The 19,458-nt window shown below is 33.6% G+C and overlaps 3 protein-coding genes across 3 annotated transcripts; 1 reads left to right on the top strand and 2 right to left on the bottom strand.

The window, feature by feature from the left end:
* Nucleotides 1-2,301: 2,301 nt before the first annotated feature.
* LOC144842500 (uncharacterized protein F54H12.2-like) lies at nucleotides 2,302-3,630 on the top strand. The gene has a single exon (XM_078698949.1). It carries the CDS (start codon nucleotides 2,302-2,304, stop codon nucleotides 3,628-3,630), a length of 1,329 nt encoding a protein of 442 aa, XP_078555075.1.
* A 1,047-nt stretch (nucleotides 3,631-4,677) lies between these two features.
* Nucleotides 4,678-6,006, bottom strand: LOC144842499 (uncharacterized protein F54H12.2-like). The gene has a single exon (XM_078698948.1). It carries the CDS (start codon nucleotides 6,004-6,006, stop codon nucleotides 4,678-4,680), a length of 1,329 nt encoding a protein of 442 aa, XP_078555074.1.
* Nucleotides 6,007-12,820: 6,814 nt separating this feature from the next.
* On the bottom strand, nucleotides 12,821-15,673 carry LOC144842922 (uncharacterized). The gene is made up of 6 exons (XM_078699523.1): nucleotides 15,535-15,673; nucleotides 14,952-15,187; nucleotides 14,054-14,343; nucleotides 13,536-13,671; nucleotides 13,306-13,448; nucleotides 12,821-13,202 (listed from the first exon to the last, which is right to left on the bottom strand). The coding sequence occupies exons 1-6, from the start codon at nucleotides 15,582-15,584 to the stop codon at nucleotides 13,089-13,091; spliced, it is 969 nt and encodes a 322-aa protein (XP_078555649.1). The 5' UTR covers nucleotides 15,585-15,673; the 3' UTR covers nucleotides 12,821-13,088.
* Between the last annotated feature and the right edge of the window lie 3,785 nt (nucleotides 15,674-19,458).

Raw genomic sequence — 19,458 nt, 5'->3', positions numbered from 1 at the left:
GTGTTATTTAAGTATTTGAATTATTTTTATAATTTTTCATTTGGATGATTGAGGGTAATGAGTATGGATGAGAAATTGAGAAATGTGTATTACGACCCTAAACACCCCGGTAGTTTTGGTGGTGTGGATCGACTTTATCAAAATGTAAAAGACGATTTAAATATTACCAAGAAACAAGTTCAGGAATGGCTGAGCAATCAAGATACATATACTTTACACAGATCTATTCAACGTAATTTCCAACGAAACCGAGTACTTGTAACGACAATTGATGAACAATGGGAAATGGATTTGGTTGACTTGACTTCATTAAAACGTTACAATAAGCAAAATACATTTCTTATAACATGCATAGATGTCTTATCTAAATATGCGTGGGTTATACCGATAAAGAACAAGTCTTCAGATACCATATTAAAAGCTATGAAAAAACTGTTATCAGGTAAAAGAAAACCGATTAAAATTCATACAGATAAAGGTACAGAATTTATAAATAAAAAAGTACAAACGTATCTGAAATCTAAAGATATACATTTCTTTACGACAAACAACGAAACGAAGGCAAGCATAGTTGAGCGATTCAATAGAACTTTAAAAACGAGAATGTGGAAATTGTTTACAGCAAACGGTAATAAAAAATATATCGACGCACTTCCTAAATTAGTTTCCAGTTACAATAATTCAAAACATAGATCTATAGGAACTGCACCGATTCTCGTTACAAGCGACAACGAGCACGAAGTGTGGCAGAAATTGTATGGTGAAAGAAAGCATCCGGAAAAACGTTTTAAGTTTAAAGTCGGTGATCAAGTGCGTATCAGTAGATATAAGATGATTTTTGAAAAAGGTTATTTAGCAAACTGGACAGAAGAGATATTCACTGTATTTAAACGTAAAGGAACATCAATGCCAACGTATCAAGTAAAGGACTGGAACAATGATATAATCGAAGGAAATTTCTACGAAAAAGAATTACAAAAAGTTTCAAAATCTGATAAAGATGTATATCGCGTCGAAAAAGTAATTAAAAGGCGAAAGCGTGATGGAAAGAAAGAATATTTCGTTAAGTGGTTAGGGTACCCTGCTAAATTCAACAGTTGGGTTCAGAATCTAGTCAGATAAACACGAGCATCATGTCATCTCAGTTTCACGTCTCACTTCCGAGCAATAGTTCATTGAATTATTTTCCTGAAAATACACTTACAAGTTACACTACAAAATTAGCCGAGTCGATACGATTAAAAGGCGAGTGGGAAGTTGGTTTAACTGAAATACAATACCCACATACGTGGTACAATGTAGACGATACAAACAATAAAATTTGGATACGATTAAACGTTTCTCAAATAGAAACAGCAACGATGGAATACAAAATCGAAATTACAAGTGGATATTATAGTTCAGGTTCGAAACTGATTGATACGATAAACTCTGCTTTAAGAAAAAAGAAGTTGGATGATAACATAAGGTTTAAATTCAATTCTGTATCGGAAAAAGTTAATATTTCAACCGATATTCTGACATCTATAACGTCGTTAGGAGGTATGCAAACGTTATTGGGATTCGACATATCTTCGATTCTATTAAATTCAAATGTTACAGGAAATCATCCGATTAATCTTCATCATCGTGTACCTGGTTTATACGTTTATACAGACGTGATCGAACATCAACGAGTTGGAGATGTAAGCGTTCCTTTATTGAGAATTGTACAAACCAAGGAGAGTCAAATGAGAAACGTTACTTCTCACGAATACATGATGCCTCACTACAAGCGTTTAATAAAAAAAGAAATTGATACCATTTCGATAGATATAAGGAGTGACACTGGTGAGAAAGTATCATTTCAACGTGGGAAGGTTTTAGTGAAGCTTCATTTTCGACAGAGTAGATCATCGCATCTCATTTAATCATGCCTAACGCGTATGAGGATTACTACGTAGGTCAAGCTGGCGGTTTAAGCCTACCTGTATTTCATGGATCATCTAATCAGAGAGGGTACGGATTAGGTGGAATGTTGTCTGGTTTGTTTAAAAAAGCTGTACCGCTTTTAAAAAAGGGTGCCAAAACTCTAGGAAAACAAGCGTTACGTACCGGAGCCGAAATAATGGAGGATGCTATAAGTGGACAAAATATCAAACAAGCTGCAAAACGTAGAATTACGCAAGCCGGTAAACGAATTGTTTCTCAGAATGGTAACGGAAAAGTGAATAAAAAGAGAAAGCGAAAAAGCAATGAAGTCAGTCGAAGAAGAACTAAGAGAGCGAGAAGATCCTCCGATATATTTGATTAATAATTACTATGGCGTACGTACACAAACAATCTTGCGAATGTTTAAAGTCAGAATTGGATTTGTTTTCTGTTCCACCGACTCAAACAAGTATAACGAAGGGACAATGGGTTCAGTATCATCCTTTCAATAGTATTACCGATACAGGACCGGTTCAATTTAACATTCAAGGTTCCACCGAAGAATACGTAGATTTATCACAGACTATGTTACGAGTTAAAGTTAAAATTACAAGAGGCGATGGAACAGATTTGCATGTTGACGATCCTGTCGGACCAACTAATTTACTACTACAGTCCTTATTCAATGAAGTTGACGTTTCTTTGAATGAGAGATTAATTACTCCATCGAATAACACTTATTCGTACAGAGCGATGATTGAAACCTTGTTAACGTACGGTGCTGACGCGAAGGAAACTCACCTTACAGGTGGATTGTTTTATAAAGATACAGCGGGTAGAATGGATGTAGCAAATCCAACTTTAGACGATGCTGCTGCGAATCAAGGACTTAACAAACGATCTCAGTACATACGAGGAAGTCGATTGGTTGATTTGATAGGACCTATTCATTGCGATATATTCTTTCAAGATCGTATGATGCTTAATGGAGTTGACATTAAATTAAAATTGCATCGAAGTAAAAACGCATTCTGTTTGATGTCATCCGATGCGCAAGCTGGTTATAAGTTACAGTTAGAAGATGCATCTATTTACGTACGAAAAGTGAAACTAAATCCATCTATAGCGCTGGCTCATGCAAAAGCGCTGGAGCGCGGGTCAGCTAAATACCCTCTTCGTCGAGTCGAGGTTAAAACGCTGTCGATACCGCGGGGGAACCTTTCCTTTACCCGAGAGTCGCTGTACAACGGGAATCTACCGAAACGCTTAGTGGTAGGATTAGTAGGAACCGACGCTTTCAACGGTGATTATAGCAAAAATCCATTTAATTTTCAACACTTTAACACCAATTTTATATCCTTATATTTGGACGGTGAGCAAATACCTTGGAAACCATTAAAGCCTAATTTTGAAGCAAACGGTGAAGGAAGTTATATTTTAGCCTATCAAAGTTTATTCTCCGGATTAAATACATTATTCGACGACACGGGAAATCAAATATCCAGAGAAGACTACGCCAGAGGATACACGTTGTTTGCATTCGACCTTACACCCGATTTATCAAGCAGTGGACATTTCAATTTAATTAAACACGGCAATATACGTCTTGAAATTCGATTTGCTACCGCTTTGGTCGAAACAATTAACGTAATAGTTTATTCAGAATTTGATTCATTAATAGAAATCGATAAGTCTCGTAACGTAATTTTAGACTTTTAAAAAAATCATGGATACTGTGCAACTTTTAAAATTAGTTAAATCTGATCCATTAACTCAAAGATACTTTCGAGGTGTATATCCTTCAGATTTGTTACCTAAAAGAATAAAAAGTTACCCTAGTGCTTACATAGCGAATGTTGATGATAGTAGTCAAAACGGTTCGCATTGGGTCGCTTTTTTTCTAAACAATATTAACGAAGGTGAATTTTTTGATTCATTCGGACATTCGCCTCAATATTACAGTAATCATTTTGTAAATTTTCTAAATCGTACGGTAAACACGTGGACTTTTAATGATACGGGTTTACAGGCTCCATTGTCGACCGTCTGTGGTCAATATTGTATTTTTTATATTGTTCATAAATGTAGAGGTATTGACACCTCAAATATAGTTAATATGTTCACTAAAGATAAGAATACTAACGATGCACATGTTAATGATTTTGTAGAACGTAGATACGATGTTAACCTACCGGTGTATGATAAGGAGTATATAAAAATACAATTTGTCAAAATGTTAACTAACATATTTTAATTAAGTATTGTCTTTTTATATACTCCTTATCATACACCGGTAGGTTAACATCGTATCTACGTTCTACAAAATCATTAACATGTGCATCGTTAGTATTCTTATCTTTAGTGAACATATTAACTATATTTGAGGTGTCAATACCTCTACATTTATGAACAATATAAAAAATACAATATTGACCACAGACGGTCGACAATGGAGCCTGTAAACCCGTATCATTAAAAGTCCACGTGTTTACCGTACGATTTAGAAAATTTACAAAATGATTACTGTAATATTGAGGCGAATGTCCGAATGAATCAAAAAATTCACCTTCGTTAATATTGTTTAGAAAAAAAGCGACCCAATGCGAACCGTTTTGACTACTATCATCAACATTCGCTATGTAAGCACTAGGGTAACTTTTTATTCTTTTAGGTAACAAATCTGAAGGATATACACCTCGAAAGTATCTTTGAGTTAATGGATCAGATTTAACTAATTTTAAAAGTTGCACAGTATCCATGATTTTTTTAAAAGTCTAAAATTACGTTACGAGACTTATCGATTTCTATTAATGAATCAAATTCTGAATAAACTATTACGTTAATTGTTTCGACCAAAGCGGTAGCAAATTGAATTTCAAGACGTATATTGCCGTGTTTAATTAAATTGAAATGTCCACTGCTTGATAAATCGGGTGTAAGGTCGAATGCAAACAACGTGTATCCTCTGGCGTAGTCTTCTCTGGATATTTGATTTCCCGTGTCGTCGAATAATGTATTTAATCCGGAGAATAAACTTTGATAGGCTAAAATATAACTTCCTTCACCGTTTGCTTCAAAATTAGGCTTTAATGGTTTCCAAGGTATTTGCTCACCGTCCAAATATAAGGATATAAAATTGGTGTTAAAGTGTTGAAAATTAAATGGATTTTTGCTATAATCACCGTTGAAAGCGTCGGTTCCTACTAATCCTACCACTAAGCGTTTCGGTAGATTCCCGTTGTACAGCGACTCTCGGGTAAAGGAAAGGTTCCCCCGCGGTATCGACAGCGTTTTAACCTCGACTCGACGAAGAGGGTATTTAGCTGACCCGCGCTCCAGCGCTTTTGCATGAGCCAGCGCTATAGATGGATTTAGTTTCACTTTTCGTACGTAAATAGATGCATCTTCTAACTGTAACTTATAACCAGCTTGCGCATCGGATGACATCAAACAGAATGCGTTTTTACTTCGATGCAATTTTAATTTAATGTCAACTCCATTAAGCATCATACGATCTTGAAAGAATATATCGCAATGAATAGGTCCTATCAAATCAACCAATCGACTTCCTCGTATGTACTGAGATCGTTTGTTAAGTCCTTGATTCGCAGCAGCATCGTCTAAAGTTGGATTTGCTACATCCATTCTACCCGCTGTATCTTTATAAAACAATCCACCTGTAAGGTGAGTTTCCTTCGCGTCAGCACCGTACGTTAACAAGGTTTCAATCATCGCTCTGTACGAATAAGTGTTATTCGATGGAGTAATTAATCTCTCATTCAAAGAAACGTCAACTTCATTGAATAAGGACTGTAGTAGTAAATTAGTTGGTCCGACAGGATCGTCAACATGCAAATCTGTTCCATCGCCTCTTGTAATTTTAACTTTAACTCGTAACATAGTCTGTGATAAATCTACGTATTCTTCGGTGGAACCTTGAATGTTAAATTGAACCGGTCCTGTATCGGTAATACTATTGAAAGGATGATACTGAACCCATTGTCCCTTCGTTATACTTGTTTGAGTCGGTGGAACAGAAAACAAATCCAATTCTGACTTTAAACATTCGCAAGATTGTTTGTGTACGTACGCCATAGTAATTATTAATCAAATATATCGGAGGATCTTCTCGCTCTCTTAGTTCTTCTTCGACTGACTTCATTGCTTTTTCGCTTTCTCTTTTTATTCACTTTTCCGTTACCATTCTGAGAAACAATTCGTTTACCGGCTTGCGTAATTCTACGTTTTGCAGCTTGTTTGATATTTTGTCCACTTATAGCATCCTCCATTATTTCGGCTCCGGTACGTAACGCTTGTTTTCCTAGAGTTTTGGCACCCTTTTTTAAAAGCGGTACAGCTTTTTTAAACAAACCAGACAACATTCCACCTAATCCGTACCCTCTCTGATTAGATGATCCATGAAATACAGGTAGGCTTAAACCGCCAGCTTGACCTACGTAGTAATCCTCATACGCGTTAGGCATGATTAAATGAGATGCGATGATCTACTCTGTCGAAAATGAAGCTTCACTAAAACCTTCCCACGTTGAAATGATACTTTCTCACCAGTGTCACTCCTTATATCTATCGAAATGGTATCAATTTCTTTTTTTATTAAACGCTTGTAGTGAGGCATCATGTATTCGTGAGAAGTAACGTTTCTCATTTGACTCTCCTTGGTTTGTACAATTCTCAATAAAGGAACGCTTACATCTCCAACTCGTTGATGTTCGATCACGTCTGTATAAACGTATAAACCAGGTACACGATGATGAAGATTAATCGGATGATTTCCTGTAACATTTGAATTTAATAGAATCGAAGATATGTCGAATCCCAATAACGTTTGCATACCTCCTAACGACGTTATAGATGTCAGAATATCGGTTGAAATATTAACTTTTTCCGATACAGAATTGAATTTAAACCTTATGTTATCATCCAACTTCTTTTTTCTTAAAGCAGAGTTTATCGTATCAATCAGTTTCGAACCTGAACTATAATATCCACTTGTAATTTCGATTTTGTATTCCATCGTTGCTGTTTCTATTTGAGAAACGTTTAATCGTATCCAAATTTTATTGTTTGTATCGTCTACATTGTACCACGTATGTGGGTATTGTATTTCAGTTAAACCAACTTCCCACTCGCCTTTTAATCGTATCGACTCGGCTAATTTTGTAGTGTAACTTGTAAGTGTATTTTCAGGAAAATAATTCAATGAACTATTGCTCGGAAGTGAGACGTGAAACTGAGATGACATGATGCTCGTGTTTATCTGACTAGATTCTGAACCCAACTGTTGAATTTAGCAGGGTACCCTAACCACTTAACGAAATATTCTGTCTTTCCATCACGCTTTCGCCTTTTAATTACTTTTTCGACGCGATATACATCTTTATCAGATTTTGAAACTTTTTGTAATTCTTTTTCGTAGAAATTTCCTTCGATTATATCATTGTTCCAGTCCTTTACTTGATACGTTGGCATTGATGTTCCTTTACGTTTAAATACAGTGAATATCTCTTCTGTCCAGTTTGCTAAATAACCTTTTTCAAAAATCATCTTATATCTACTGATACGCACTTGATCACCGACTTTAAACTTAAAACGTTTTTCCGGATGCTTTCTTTCACCATACAATTTCTGCCACACTTCGTGCTCGTTGTCGCTTGTAACGAGAATCGGTGCAGTTCCTATAGATCTATGTTTTGAATTATTGTAACTGGAAACTAATTTAGGAAGTGCGTCGATATATTTTTTATTACCGTTTGCTGTAAACAATTTCCACATTCTCGTTTTTAAAGTTCTATTGAATCGCTCAACTATGCTTGCCTTCGTTTCGTTGTTTGTCGTAAAGAAATGTATATCTTTAGATTTCAGATACGTTTGTACTTTTTTATTTATAAATTCTGTACCTTTATCTGTATGAATTTTAATCGGTTTTCTTTTACCTGATAACAGTTTTTTCATAGCTTTTAATATGGTATCTGAAGACTTGTTCTTTATCGGTATAACCCACGCATATTTAGATAAGACATCTATGCATGTTATAAGAAATGTATTTTGCTTATTGTAACGTTTTAATGAAGTCAAGTCAACCAAATCCATTTCCCATTGTTCATCAATTGTCGTTACAAGTACTCGGTTTCGTTGGAAATTACGTTGAATAGATCTGTGTAAAGTATATGTATCTTGATTGCTCAGCCATTCCTGAACTTGTTTCTTGGTAATATTTAAATCGTCTTTTACATTTTGATAAAGTCGATCCACACCACCAAAACTACCGGGGTGTTTAGGGTCGTAATACACATTTCTCAATTTCTCATCCATACTCATTACCCTCAATCATCCAAATGAAAAATTATAAAAATAATTCAAATACTTAAATAACACGCAAAGATCAAATTTCATTTTCATTGTTGTTGTTAATAAAAAAAAAAAAAAAATTATTTCAATACACATTCTATTGCAAAACACGCAATACACTTTAAAAAACATAAAATTCAAAATACATAATAACAATTAAATAGAGAAAAAAAATAGTTTTATATATACACTAACATATTATTTAGACAGAAAGAACAAAATACATTAACTCAAAAAACATTTAAATTTATTTTAAAATAACTTTTAAATAGAAATGAAGAAATAACAAATTAATTCAAATGATAAATTTAAATTTTTTAAATTACTTTTACAAATACACTAGCATGTTATTTAGTACTGAAAAAACCACACCAAAAAAATAACACGCAGGTTAAAATGTTTAAATGCACATTCAAAGTGGGTACTCCCATTTCCAAAATTGTTCAATTCAAGATCATCAATCCGTTCCGTTTTCCAAAAGATTACATTGTAATTACGGGAACTGTTCTAACCAATCGTAATTGTCACTCTTGTAGCTTTTTTTGGTCATTTGTGTTTCTGGCATTCCATTGTCATTCATGTCTACACCGGTTCCACAATCGTCAAATCCATCCAATTCTAAAAACATTTCATCGACCATGTCCTTTTGCTCCATTAGATCTCTCCACTGCATCAATGTTAAATTAATACCTTTCTTCCCAGGTTTAAATTTACCATCTGGTTCTGATTGATAGTATTCTCGGATACATACGTACATATCATCACCCCAACGTTGAGCAACGACGTGCCTCGTTTCATTAAGTTTAATACGTTTAGTAGCTGTAACTGTAATTCGACTATCATTCTTAAAAAAGTGATTCTTTACCACCGGTCGACAATCTTGTTGAAAAGAAGCGCTTGTATTTGGTTCATCTTCTACTCTCTGTCTCTTGCTAGACCTCATAACTCGCTGCATAGTAGCCTTAGCCTTATCAGCTAATTTAGAATCGATGTAATCAGCTGTTGGTTTGTAGAAGTTCATACTGATGAAAACTGTACTAAATTCTCTTAATCAAGAATGTAGAAGTGAGTTTAGTGCGTTGTAAAACTGGTACTGATGAGTTCACTATAAACTTACCCATATATTTATACACACTAAAATAATTTATGCATGATGTCAGTAGCGTCCCTCTTTACCCTTCTTTTTGTTTTAATTTAAAAGGAAACAAAGAAATCTTTTCGTAAACGTAACCAATTTAAATGAAAATAAAACTAAACATTGGAAAAACAAAAATCATCAAAAAAAGTGAAACTAACATCATAACGGCACACATTAAACTTTAGTATGTCAAACACCCCGCGTCACTGCTTTCAACTTCTCCCCTTTGTTAACAAATCCGGAAGATGATTAATTACCTGTCGGTAAAGTTCAATCAAGACATACTTATTATTTAACTTCATTCATTCTTATCTTTTTGTTTTAGTCATTGTTATAATATCCGGATCAAATAACTTATGTCTTTGGATTATGTCGGTTAACTTCATTCATTCTTATCTTTTTGTTTTAGTCATTGTTATAATATCCGGATCAAATAACTTATGTCTTTGGATTATGTCGGCATACATCAAGCAAATACCTCAATTAACTAGTTTTAATTAACCAGGTGCATCTTTATTAAATCCATGACTAATTCAAATCTTACAAAAACTATAATATTGTCTCACTTCCTTACCCTATGTTAACCATTGTATTATAATCCGAAACATAACACCTATTGTGTGTCACTGATTTCGATTTCTTCCCCTTTGTTAACAAATCCGGAAGATACCTGTCGGTATAGTTCAATCAAGACATACTTATTATTTAACTTCATTCATTCTTGTCTTTTTGTTTTAGTCATTGTTATAATATCCGGATCAAATAACTTATGTCTTTGGATTATGTCGGTTAACTTCATTCATTCTTATCTTTTTGTTTTAGTCATTGTTATAATATCCGGATCAAATAACTTATGTCTTTGGATTATGTCGGCATTTTTCTAGTGAAATGATATACTCTATTGTCTTATACTATCCCCATTGTTAACCATTGTTATAACCACGACTGACTAGACCGATATTACGTAATCAGGAAATTCACCAAAGTCATGGCTGACTGAACATTTTCTGTCTGAAGTACCTTATCTTCTACTAAACAAATATGATGTACCTATATTTGGACATGATGATGTCATATCACTACTATATTTGAGCATACCACTACCATATTTGGGCACATCACACTTTTTTGTCAAACTAGTTTGATAGTGTAGAGCTATATACCAAATCGTTATTTAGTCCATGCCATGCTTATACGAACCTGTATGCTTGGTCCAGGTGACATTTCATTCACTGTCAAGATAGATCTACGTGAACCGTCTACAGTAAAACATTGAGGCAAATCACAGTCTTGTCTGAAATCAGGACAGTCGATACAAGGCGATGCTAACGTATACCACCAAGTTACCGTAAATTCAAATTCGCACAATCTCGGTTTAGCGGGAAACTCACACTCACGAAAACAGTCACTTGAATTATTGACCATCAGGATATCTTGTTTAGGAGTACATTGTAAAGAAGTGCAAAGTATAGCTGAAACAAATAGAATTTGATAATCAAATTATTACAAAAATACTATTTTGAAAACAACGACATTAATTGCCGATCTATATCAGTCTAGACGTCTTCAAATATTGTTTTAATTAAAATAACTCACCATGATAACAGAATATAAAAATACATGAAGAAAGTTGTGCGATAGTCATTTTGATATGCACCTCTCATCAGCGTACAGTAATCCAGAAAACAAATGTTTTCACCACTGATTCAGAAATCATAAAGTCTAAATAGTGCGGGTAGAAATAATACACCGGTACTGTATTGAATAAACATAATAGTCCAGTTCCCTATGTATTTTCGTGTGCAGATCATGGGGAAAGTGTAAACATTGCGTTTTATGAATATTTGAAGCATGCTGGTTATAAAAACCCATGTTGTCAAATTTCTAAAATTCATCTTTGACCTCTGACCTGAATTTGAATATTTTGACCCAATGAAAACAAAATGGTCATATCTTTGCAACGCTTAGATTAAATGAACTAATTTTAGTGTCAAACTATTTGGAAGATGCATATTAATATTCGTTCTAATTGAAAAGTTTGTCCAAAAATGGCTGGAAGTATGATTTTTGGCATATTTGACCTTTGACCTACATATGATGTAACTCCGTAACTAACAGTTGGACAAACTTTAAATATGGCTCAAATTAATCTGAAGGTATATGTTTCTATTCAGTCTAATAAGAACTTTTTCAAGAAAATTACTTAAAATCTTGTTATTGACCTTTGACCTGTACTGGTAGTGCACATTCCTATAATCTCAAAAACTAATGGCCGTAAAAGATTTTTTTTGTGAAATTTTTCGAAAAATTTACATTTATATGTTGTATAATAACAACATTTTATAAAATGTAAAAAAATTATATTTATGATCACTAACTTTGTAATTTATTAACATCACTAGCGTTTGTTATAGTATTAAAATGTGTTATATTTGCTGATTTTAAGCACTTCACATAAATTTATCAGAATTATGTGTATTTGATATAAAGTTTTATTTTTCTGATATAAAGACAATTTAATTATCTATCAAATAAGACCATTTTCAAATTATTATGGCTAAAACTTAATTAGATACAGGTAAAAAAGTGTATTTTTACTTGTGTGAACAGCGCCCTCAATCTTAATTTTTTCCCTCAAAATACTATATTTTTATGTGGTTTCATAAACTTAGCTGGTTATAACTTTTTAAATGATTTGTTGTCAGTGACGTGTAACTTACATACCCCTTCTACCATATACTAAGTAAGTTTCTGAGATAAAATGAAAACAATATTTTGATAGCTTCATATTTTTTATGAGGTTATTACATGGTACACGCTAAAAAAGATTTTGATTTTGTGCTAAAATTCCATCTTTTTGGTCCAGTACAAACAATCTTGTAGAGACATTCTTACACAAACAGCATATTTTATTGGAAAGATAATCATAAAATCTATCCAATAAAATATAAATTTTGTGTAGTAATGTCTGCTAGACAGCTTTATTAAACCAAAAAGATGGACTTTTAGCACAAAATTAAACATGATTAAAGTTTTTAAAAGAACTTCTTTTCCATTTTGGAAATAATGTCTAAATGCTAAATTAAAAAGCTATACAATCTTTGGTGTCACCGGCCGCACTTTGCTTAGCATGGAGGTATATACCGCCTCCATGGAATAAGTATGTGGATGTGTGGTGGATGTTTTTAATTGGTCAGTAGTTGTTATCAGTGGCACGCCCACACATTGGTTCTGGCCAAAAACTCTTCTAAATTTAAAGTTAAAATACACAAACCCTGTCTATATAACACTATAAAAAACAAACTTCCTATTAAGGGGACACATTCGGGACCCCCCCCCCCCCCCCCCCACACACACACACCAAAAATTGTCCTCTTAATAGGATGTCCAAAAGGATGGGTTCTAATGTATTCTCATTTTAGTTTTATGGAGAGAAAATACTTATATCTATATTGACGTAATGTGGAATATTTCTCGTGAACCCCTTCTTTTTTTCCATTGTGCTTTTTTTTTTTATCTTTCATGATTAACAGTAATACAGTTGATATTAGGTATATTAGCTTGTTTGTGTCGACATGACGTCATATGGTGTAGTCGCGAATAGAATTCGATTTGAGCAGAGCTGGACGACGACTATAATAACAGTCTTTATGTCGTCGCAAATTTAACCTTATGATTCTTTTTCTTCTTGACCAGGCGTGAATGATCCACACGTTGGAAATCCTTTTGGTGGATTTGGAATTTCTTCTTCTTCACCGACTTGAATAATCATTGCCATTCCCGCCTTGGAAGAAGTGGAAAAAACGATGCATTAATAATGATCTTTGTTTTAAACTTCGTAGAATTGTTTTTTTTTTGTTTTTTTTTATTAGATTTAAATAACTCACCAATGAGTGGTATTCCACGTGACAATGAAAGAACCAATAACCGGGGTTTTCAGCCTTCCATCTAATGATGACGTAACCACCCGAAATTATATTCACCGTATCCTTGACAACCGCTGATTCAAGCGGGATTCTTGGTATACCATCTACAGAAACGAAACGGCAACATGATTTTTTTTTGCTAAAAAAGCACCAAACAAAAAAAACCCGATGGTAAGAAAATGTATACCTACGTGTCTTATCAAATTCGATTAATTCGTCAGCACTTATATTTTGAAATCCTTGTGCTAATAGTCGGAATGATTGTCCATGAAGATGCATCGGATGATTGATAATATGAACATCATCAATCACGACAAACTCCACTACCTTAAAAGTATGAAACAAAAAAAATTGAACGTAAATATACGGTTTACTAAAAGAGACTGCAAGAAATGCAGGGCTTATTATTAGGGAGGTATTATTGTTCAACAAATAATGTTTTCCACAATAATTCAACGTCCAAAGCGAAAAAATCACTGGTAACTTAAGATAATTAAGAGTTAAGCTACAGACAGTTAGTGACTTCAGTCTCTATGTCTTCCCTCGACCAAATTAATGATACTTTTTGTTGCTGTTTTACTTGTTTAGTCTATGTACATAATACGTTTGATTTTGGTCGAAATAATTAAATTGAATTGAATAGAAGCAAATTTGAATAGTAAAAGATTTATGTTCACACTACTAAACATAGTAAAATGTATAAAGTTACCTGACCAAGTTTCACTGTTGCAACCAAAGGGCAACTGCAGTGTGTATTATTGCATTCGGCCAATTCTGTATTGTTATACCCTGGGTACGTCCTGCACGAATCTACGTTTCCATTTGGCTCGAATGAAACAAACGGTTTATCCGGAAAATCAAATTGTACTTGATTCATGGTGAAATATGGAGATTGAGTTGATTCAGCTTCTGGTCTATTCGAACTATAAATGTAGTATGAGACGCCCATTACGACATAATATACAGTATCCACGTGGTATAAAGCCGGATCTACAGGTTCTACAATAAATTAGTACATTAAATATTACATTTGTGAATAAACAGATTAAGAAAATCGGTTTCTTAAAAAAACCAGCCGATATTTGAACCAGGAACCTTCTGCTTGATATGCAGACATCCTTTTATTAGACCACTGAGTGGCTTTCATGGTATAGTTCGAATTCGATTGGCGTACGTTTTTAACAACACTTTTGAACGCACGCGCAACAGAGATGGTTGATGCGCCCTCATTTCAGAATGATAATTATTTCCGAAAAGATAATTAAACGACATTGTAAGATATTACAAGAATATTCAATAAAGGCTACTAGAAATTCAGAGCTGGGAGTTGAGCATAACATAGTTTTGATGACGCAATACCCCCTAAAGACACCAACTGAAATAGAGGTACATAATGATGGGTTCTAATAGACATTCTGAATGTCTATTAGAACCCACCATTGGGTACCTCTATGGCAGTGTATAATCGTCGCCTGCAATAAATGATTTCACACGCAGAGCAAAATTGCCTAGACCGTGTTCTAGGCCAATGTTTTTCAAACAAAGAGCTCTCGTGACGGGAAGTCAAATTGCTTTGGAAAATTTCTTTAAAAAAAAAAAAATCTTACGTAATGCGTGCGTATCTTTAAATGTGTATACATCTTTATCAGTAACATTAAATACGGCTGTTGAAAATAAACCACGGTGTTCTGTGTTGTACTGTGTACAATTAACATCCATGGTTGGTGAATTCTTGTATTTTAACTTTGCTGCACCAATCGCAGGGCATACTGGGTAGGGTATACCAACTACGTATATACAATACGTTGAGGGTTTTGCAGACGCTTCGAGTACAAAATCCATTCTGAAATAATTAAAAATAAGAAAGAATGTTCTATACATTTCTAAAAAGATCTACCTACCAGCCATGTCCTAACAAACAATTGCGTGTATTGCATTGATTGGATTAAAGCACTATTACAGCATTTCTAAGTTTATATTTTAAATCAAAACCAACAATACGTCACTGCGCATGCGTAAACTTCTCCAAAATTGAAACAACAAGTTATTGCCGTACAAAATATATTTTCTGCAGTAAAATATCCTAAAAGAAGATAAGTATGTAAGTTCATGAAACCGTGTCCACCAATTAAAACAAATGATGTCAGCTCCATCCTTTGAATTAAAATGAACAATTTAGATTGGAATTACCTTTCACCAGCAGTAAAGTATAAAGCATCCACTTCACGAACCGGTTCCATTTCAAAGCCATCAGTGGCAATGATCGTTATCGGATGGGATTCGACAATAATTCTTAAAATACACTCACTAAATGAAGCATCTACTATTCGCATCCGATATCGGAAACCTTGTTCTACTTCAAAAACTGTGATAGGAACATCCATATCAATTTCCATATTATGACTTCTGCCATTGATCAACATGGTATCTGTATGTCCAGACGACGGAACAGTATTGGCAATCGCTAATAAATACAGATCCAGACTTGAAATACTTAACCAGTCGTTAAATAACATGTAATGTTGTGGAAGGTCAAAGTCATATTCTTTACTGTTGAACTCTTTTTGTCTTGGTTCCCTGACAATCAATGCTCCGTACAACCCGTCACCTCTCTGAACACCAACGTGAGAGTGCCACCAATGGGTACCTGGTGGGTCTGCAACAAACTGGTATACGAAAGAGGTTGAACTTGGTATGGGGCATTGAGTAATCATCGGAACGCCATCTGCCCACACGGTGTTAAATTGATGTATACCATGCCAATGTATTGTCAACGAACCGCCATCTTGAAGTTTGTTTTTGACTTTTACACGAACAGTATCACCATGACAGACCTGTTAAACACAAAGTTTAAACAAATAGTCGAAACATATTTAGATTATATTTCAATAACAATAACTCCGTGAATGAAACAAAATTAATATTAATAAGTGAATATATTAAAGTGTATTATTATTATTATTAACTAATTCAGAGGGAAACTTCTAATGTAATCATTACTAAATTAGAAAGCATTTTACAGTTCCAATCCTCTGGATTGATTAAATTTGTGCTGGAGTTGTCTCTTTACTAAAGCTCTGTATACACTATCAAACCTTATGTGACAAACAAATATGATGTACCTATATTTGGACATGATGATGTCATATCACTACTATATTTGAGCATACCACTACCATATTTGGGCACATCACACTTTTTTGTCAAACTAGTTGATAGTGTAGAGCTATATACCAAATCGTTATTTAGTCCATGCCATGCTTATACGAACCTGTATGCTTGGTCCAGGTGACATTTCATTCACTGTCAAGATAGATCTACGTGAACCGTCTACAGTAAAACATTGAGGCAAATCACAGTCTTGTCTGAAATCAGGACAGTCGATACAAGGCGATGCTAACGTATACCACCAAGTTACCGTAAATTCAAATTCGCACAATTTCGGTTTAGCGGGAAACTCACACTCACGAAAACAGTCACTTGAATTATTGACCATCAGGATATCTTGTTTAGGAGTACATTGTAAAGAAGTGCAAGGCATAGCTAAAAAACAATATGTTTTAAAAATACATTGAATTAGTACAGACATTTAATTCTGGGATATAATCTCTTTAAACGATATTAAACGATGGAAATTGCCTATCACTTCAAATTAGATCCAGTTTTCAAATATTGTTTTATTTGAAAAATTTAATTAAAATAACTCACCATGAAAACATAATATAATAATACACGAAGAAAGTTGTGCGATATTCATTTTGATATGCACCTCTCATCAGCGTACAGTAATCCAGAAAATGATTGAACACTGATTTAAAAATCATAATTTCATAATTTCTAAATAGTGAGGGTAGAATTGAATAATTATAGCATTTCTGCAGCGTCGATATTGTATCACTGATTCAGAAATCATATTATACATATACATAAACAATGTGGGTAATATATTAATATACATCTGGTGGGGGTCACTGCTCTGTTAGCGCCCAGTGCACGAGGGTACTGTGAAATGTAATCAGCCTAGTAGGCTTGGTCTAGGCCTCATGACTTTTACATTGCTTAGCCTAGATTTCCGTATGAATACATTGTTTTTATTGTTATTTATTGTTATTATTATTGTATGCCTAAATGTAACCGACATGATCTAGCCCAGTTAAGTTGTTATTGATTATCTTTGATTTAATTGTATTTTGCAGGTGACGGATCAAGTAATTTAATTGAAGAATTTTTAAACACATGGCCAACTCACAAGTAGGTCTAATACATTTTCATTAAAAATAAAAGAAATAATATCTTAGAATAGAATAGTACATGGTAGGCCTATTAAATTGTAAACAAAACGAAAATAATAAATATTTTTGTTAGTTTTAATCAATTTTGTACCTCTGTAAATTTATGTTTAATTTTGATCAATAAAAAAATCATGTGATTTCTTAAATATATTTTTCTATTTTGTTTCTGTTTTTTTAGGAAAACCAACTTAAACCGACAAATAGTTGGTTGCTACTTTGCTGCCACCAAAAACTGGTGTAAAAAACCATTTCATTAAAAATTGGATATTGTAACCCGAAATACCCGGGTAAACTTAGTTTTCCCTGGCCAAGGAATCATCCACTTTCCCAAAGGGGAAATCATAGTTTACTCCACTAATTGGTGGCAGCCTGGTGGCACCCACTTTATGGGGGGTAAACTAAGCATATATTTTTGACAGTGAAGTTATTCCATATCTTTGATTTCCATTTTTTCTTTACAATATCGATTGTATTACTTTGTAATGGAGAGAGAAAGAAGGACAAACACTGATCTTTCTTTGTTTCATGTTAATTTGAGGAAAACTAATTTAAATTTGATTACAAACTCTTCTTCAAGATTTTAAGCTAATTTCACTGCAATTTTAAAAAAATCTGACGTCCAAAAATTGAACCTCTTTCTTTCTAAGGGTCTATTTATAATGATTTCTCAAAATAATTGATTTGTAGAGTTCGGATTTGACCCAAATTCGGAAGCCATCGCAGATTCATTTATTTATTTTATTTATTTAGTGACAATTAAGTAAGTTAAACAAGGCCATATATATGGCTGAAGTCGCGTGCTCAAATTTGAGTTCGTTTACCGACCGATCTAAAAATAAGAGCACTCAATTTAGCGGTAATTATTCGATATAATAATAACAATTAAAATATATTAAATTGAAGGCCATAAAAATACTGTGTGTGAAATACGAAATACCAGTATACGTAGAGTTTGTTTTAAAAGGTATTTTTAATTGAATAAATTTGGAGGATCGGCCCAACTGTCACGTGACATAATCAAACAGCAACGCAGCAGTACTGTACGGCGTCATGATTTGCAATAAATAATTAATAAATATTTAATAAAATAAAAATATTAAATACATTGATTGATTGATTTCTTTATTAACTGAGTCAACACAGATACATACAATAAAAACATGTAAACAATTAAAAATCAGTACAACAGACTCGAGTTAAAAGGATATCCCAAAAAGTAAAAAACTTATTTCCATTGGGGTCCAGAAACACAGAGAAACAAATTGCACAGATTCCTTATACTAAAAAGAGATTAGATTAAAAAGAGATTAGATTCTGTCTATTACGACAGAATACCAAGCAGACAGCTCCGGAAACAGTATAATGCATGGTCTATATTTAACAAGGATTTTCTCGAAAATACTAAACATTTATATACTATAGGCCTATCGTGGACTACTTTTATGCGATTTCTGAAATTTAATACAAAAAAAGCTCCATAAAGATTATATAAAGTTTTTTCATCATTTATTTATTTGGTCAGTGAGAATTACAATAACAGTATACAAGAAAAATGTAAGAGAACAAGATTAAACCTTCCATTAAAAGCATAAAATATGAGAACAAAGATTAAAGTTTTTAAAAGAACTTATAATTTATAGACACTAATAGGCCTATTTCATTCTTTTCCATTTTGGAAATAATGTCTAAATGCTAAATTAAAAAGCTATACAATCTTTGGTGTCACCGGCCGCACTTTGCTTAGCATGGAGGTATATACCGCCTCCATGGAATAAGTATGTGGATGTGTGATGGATGTTTTTAATTGGTCAGTAGTTTGTTA

The sequence above is a fragment of the Antedon bifida genome, chromosome 5 (genome assembly GCF_963402885.1).
Source record: "Antedon bifida chromosome 5, ecAntBifi1.1, whole genome shotgun sequence".
Classification (NCBI taxonomy): Eukaryota; Metazoa; Echinodermata; class Crinoidea; order Comatulida; family Antedonidae; genus Antedon; species Antedon bifida.
Note: the sequence above shows the minus strand (reverse complement) of the source record. Positions and strands in the feature narration are given on the sequence as shown.

Coding starts and splice junctions, on each gene's coding strand:
- LOC144842499 (XM_078698948.1), bottom strand. CDS start 6,006: ATGGCGTACGTACACAAACAATCTTGCGAATGTTTAAAGTCAGAATTG.
- LOC144842922 (XM_078699523.1), bottom strand. CDS start 15,584: ATGGAACCGGTTCGTGAAGTGGATGCTTTATACTTTACTGCTGGTGAA. Junction 13,449..13,535: donor AATCGAATTTGATAAGACAC/GTAGGTATACAT, acceptor TCGTTTCTGTAG/ATGGTATACCAAGAATCCCG. Junction 13,203..13,305: donor ACGTGGAATACCACTCATTG/GTGAGTTATTTA, acceptor ACTTCTTCCAAG/GCGGGAATGGCAATGATTAT.
- LOC144842500 (XM_078698949.1), top strand. CDS start 2,302: ATGGCGTACGTACACAAACAATCTTGCGAATGTTTAAAGTCAGAATTG.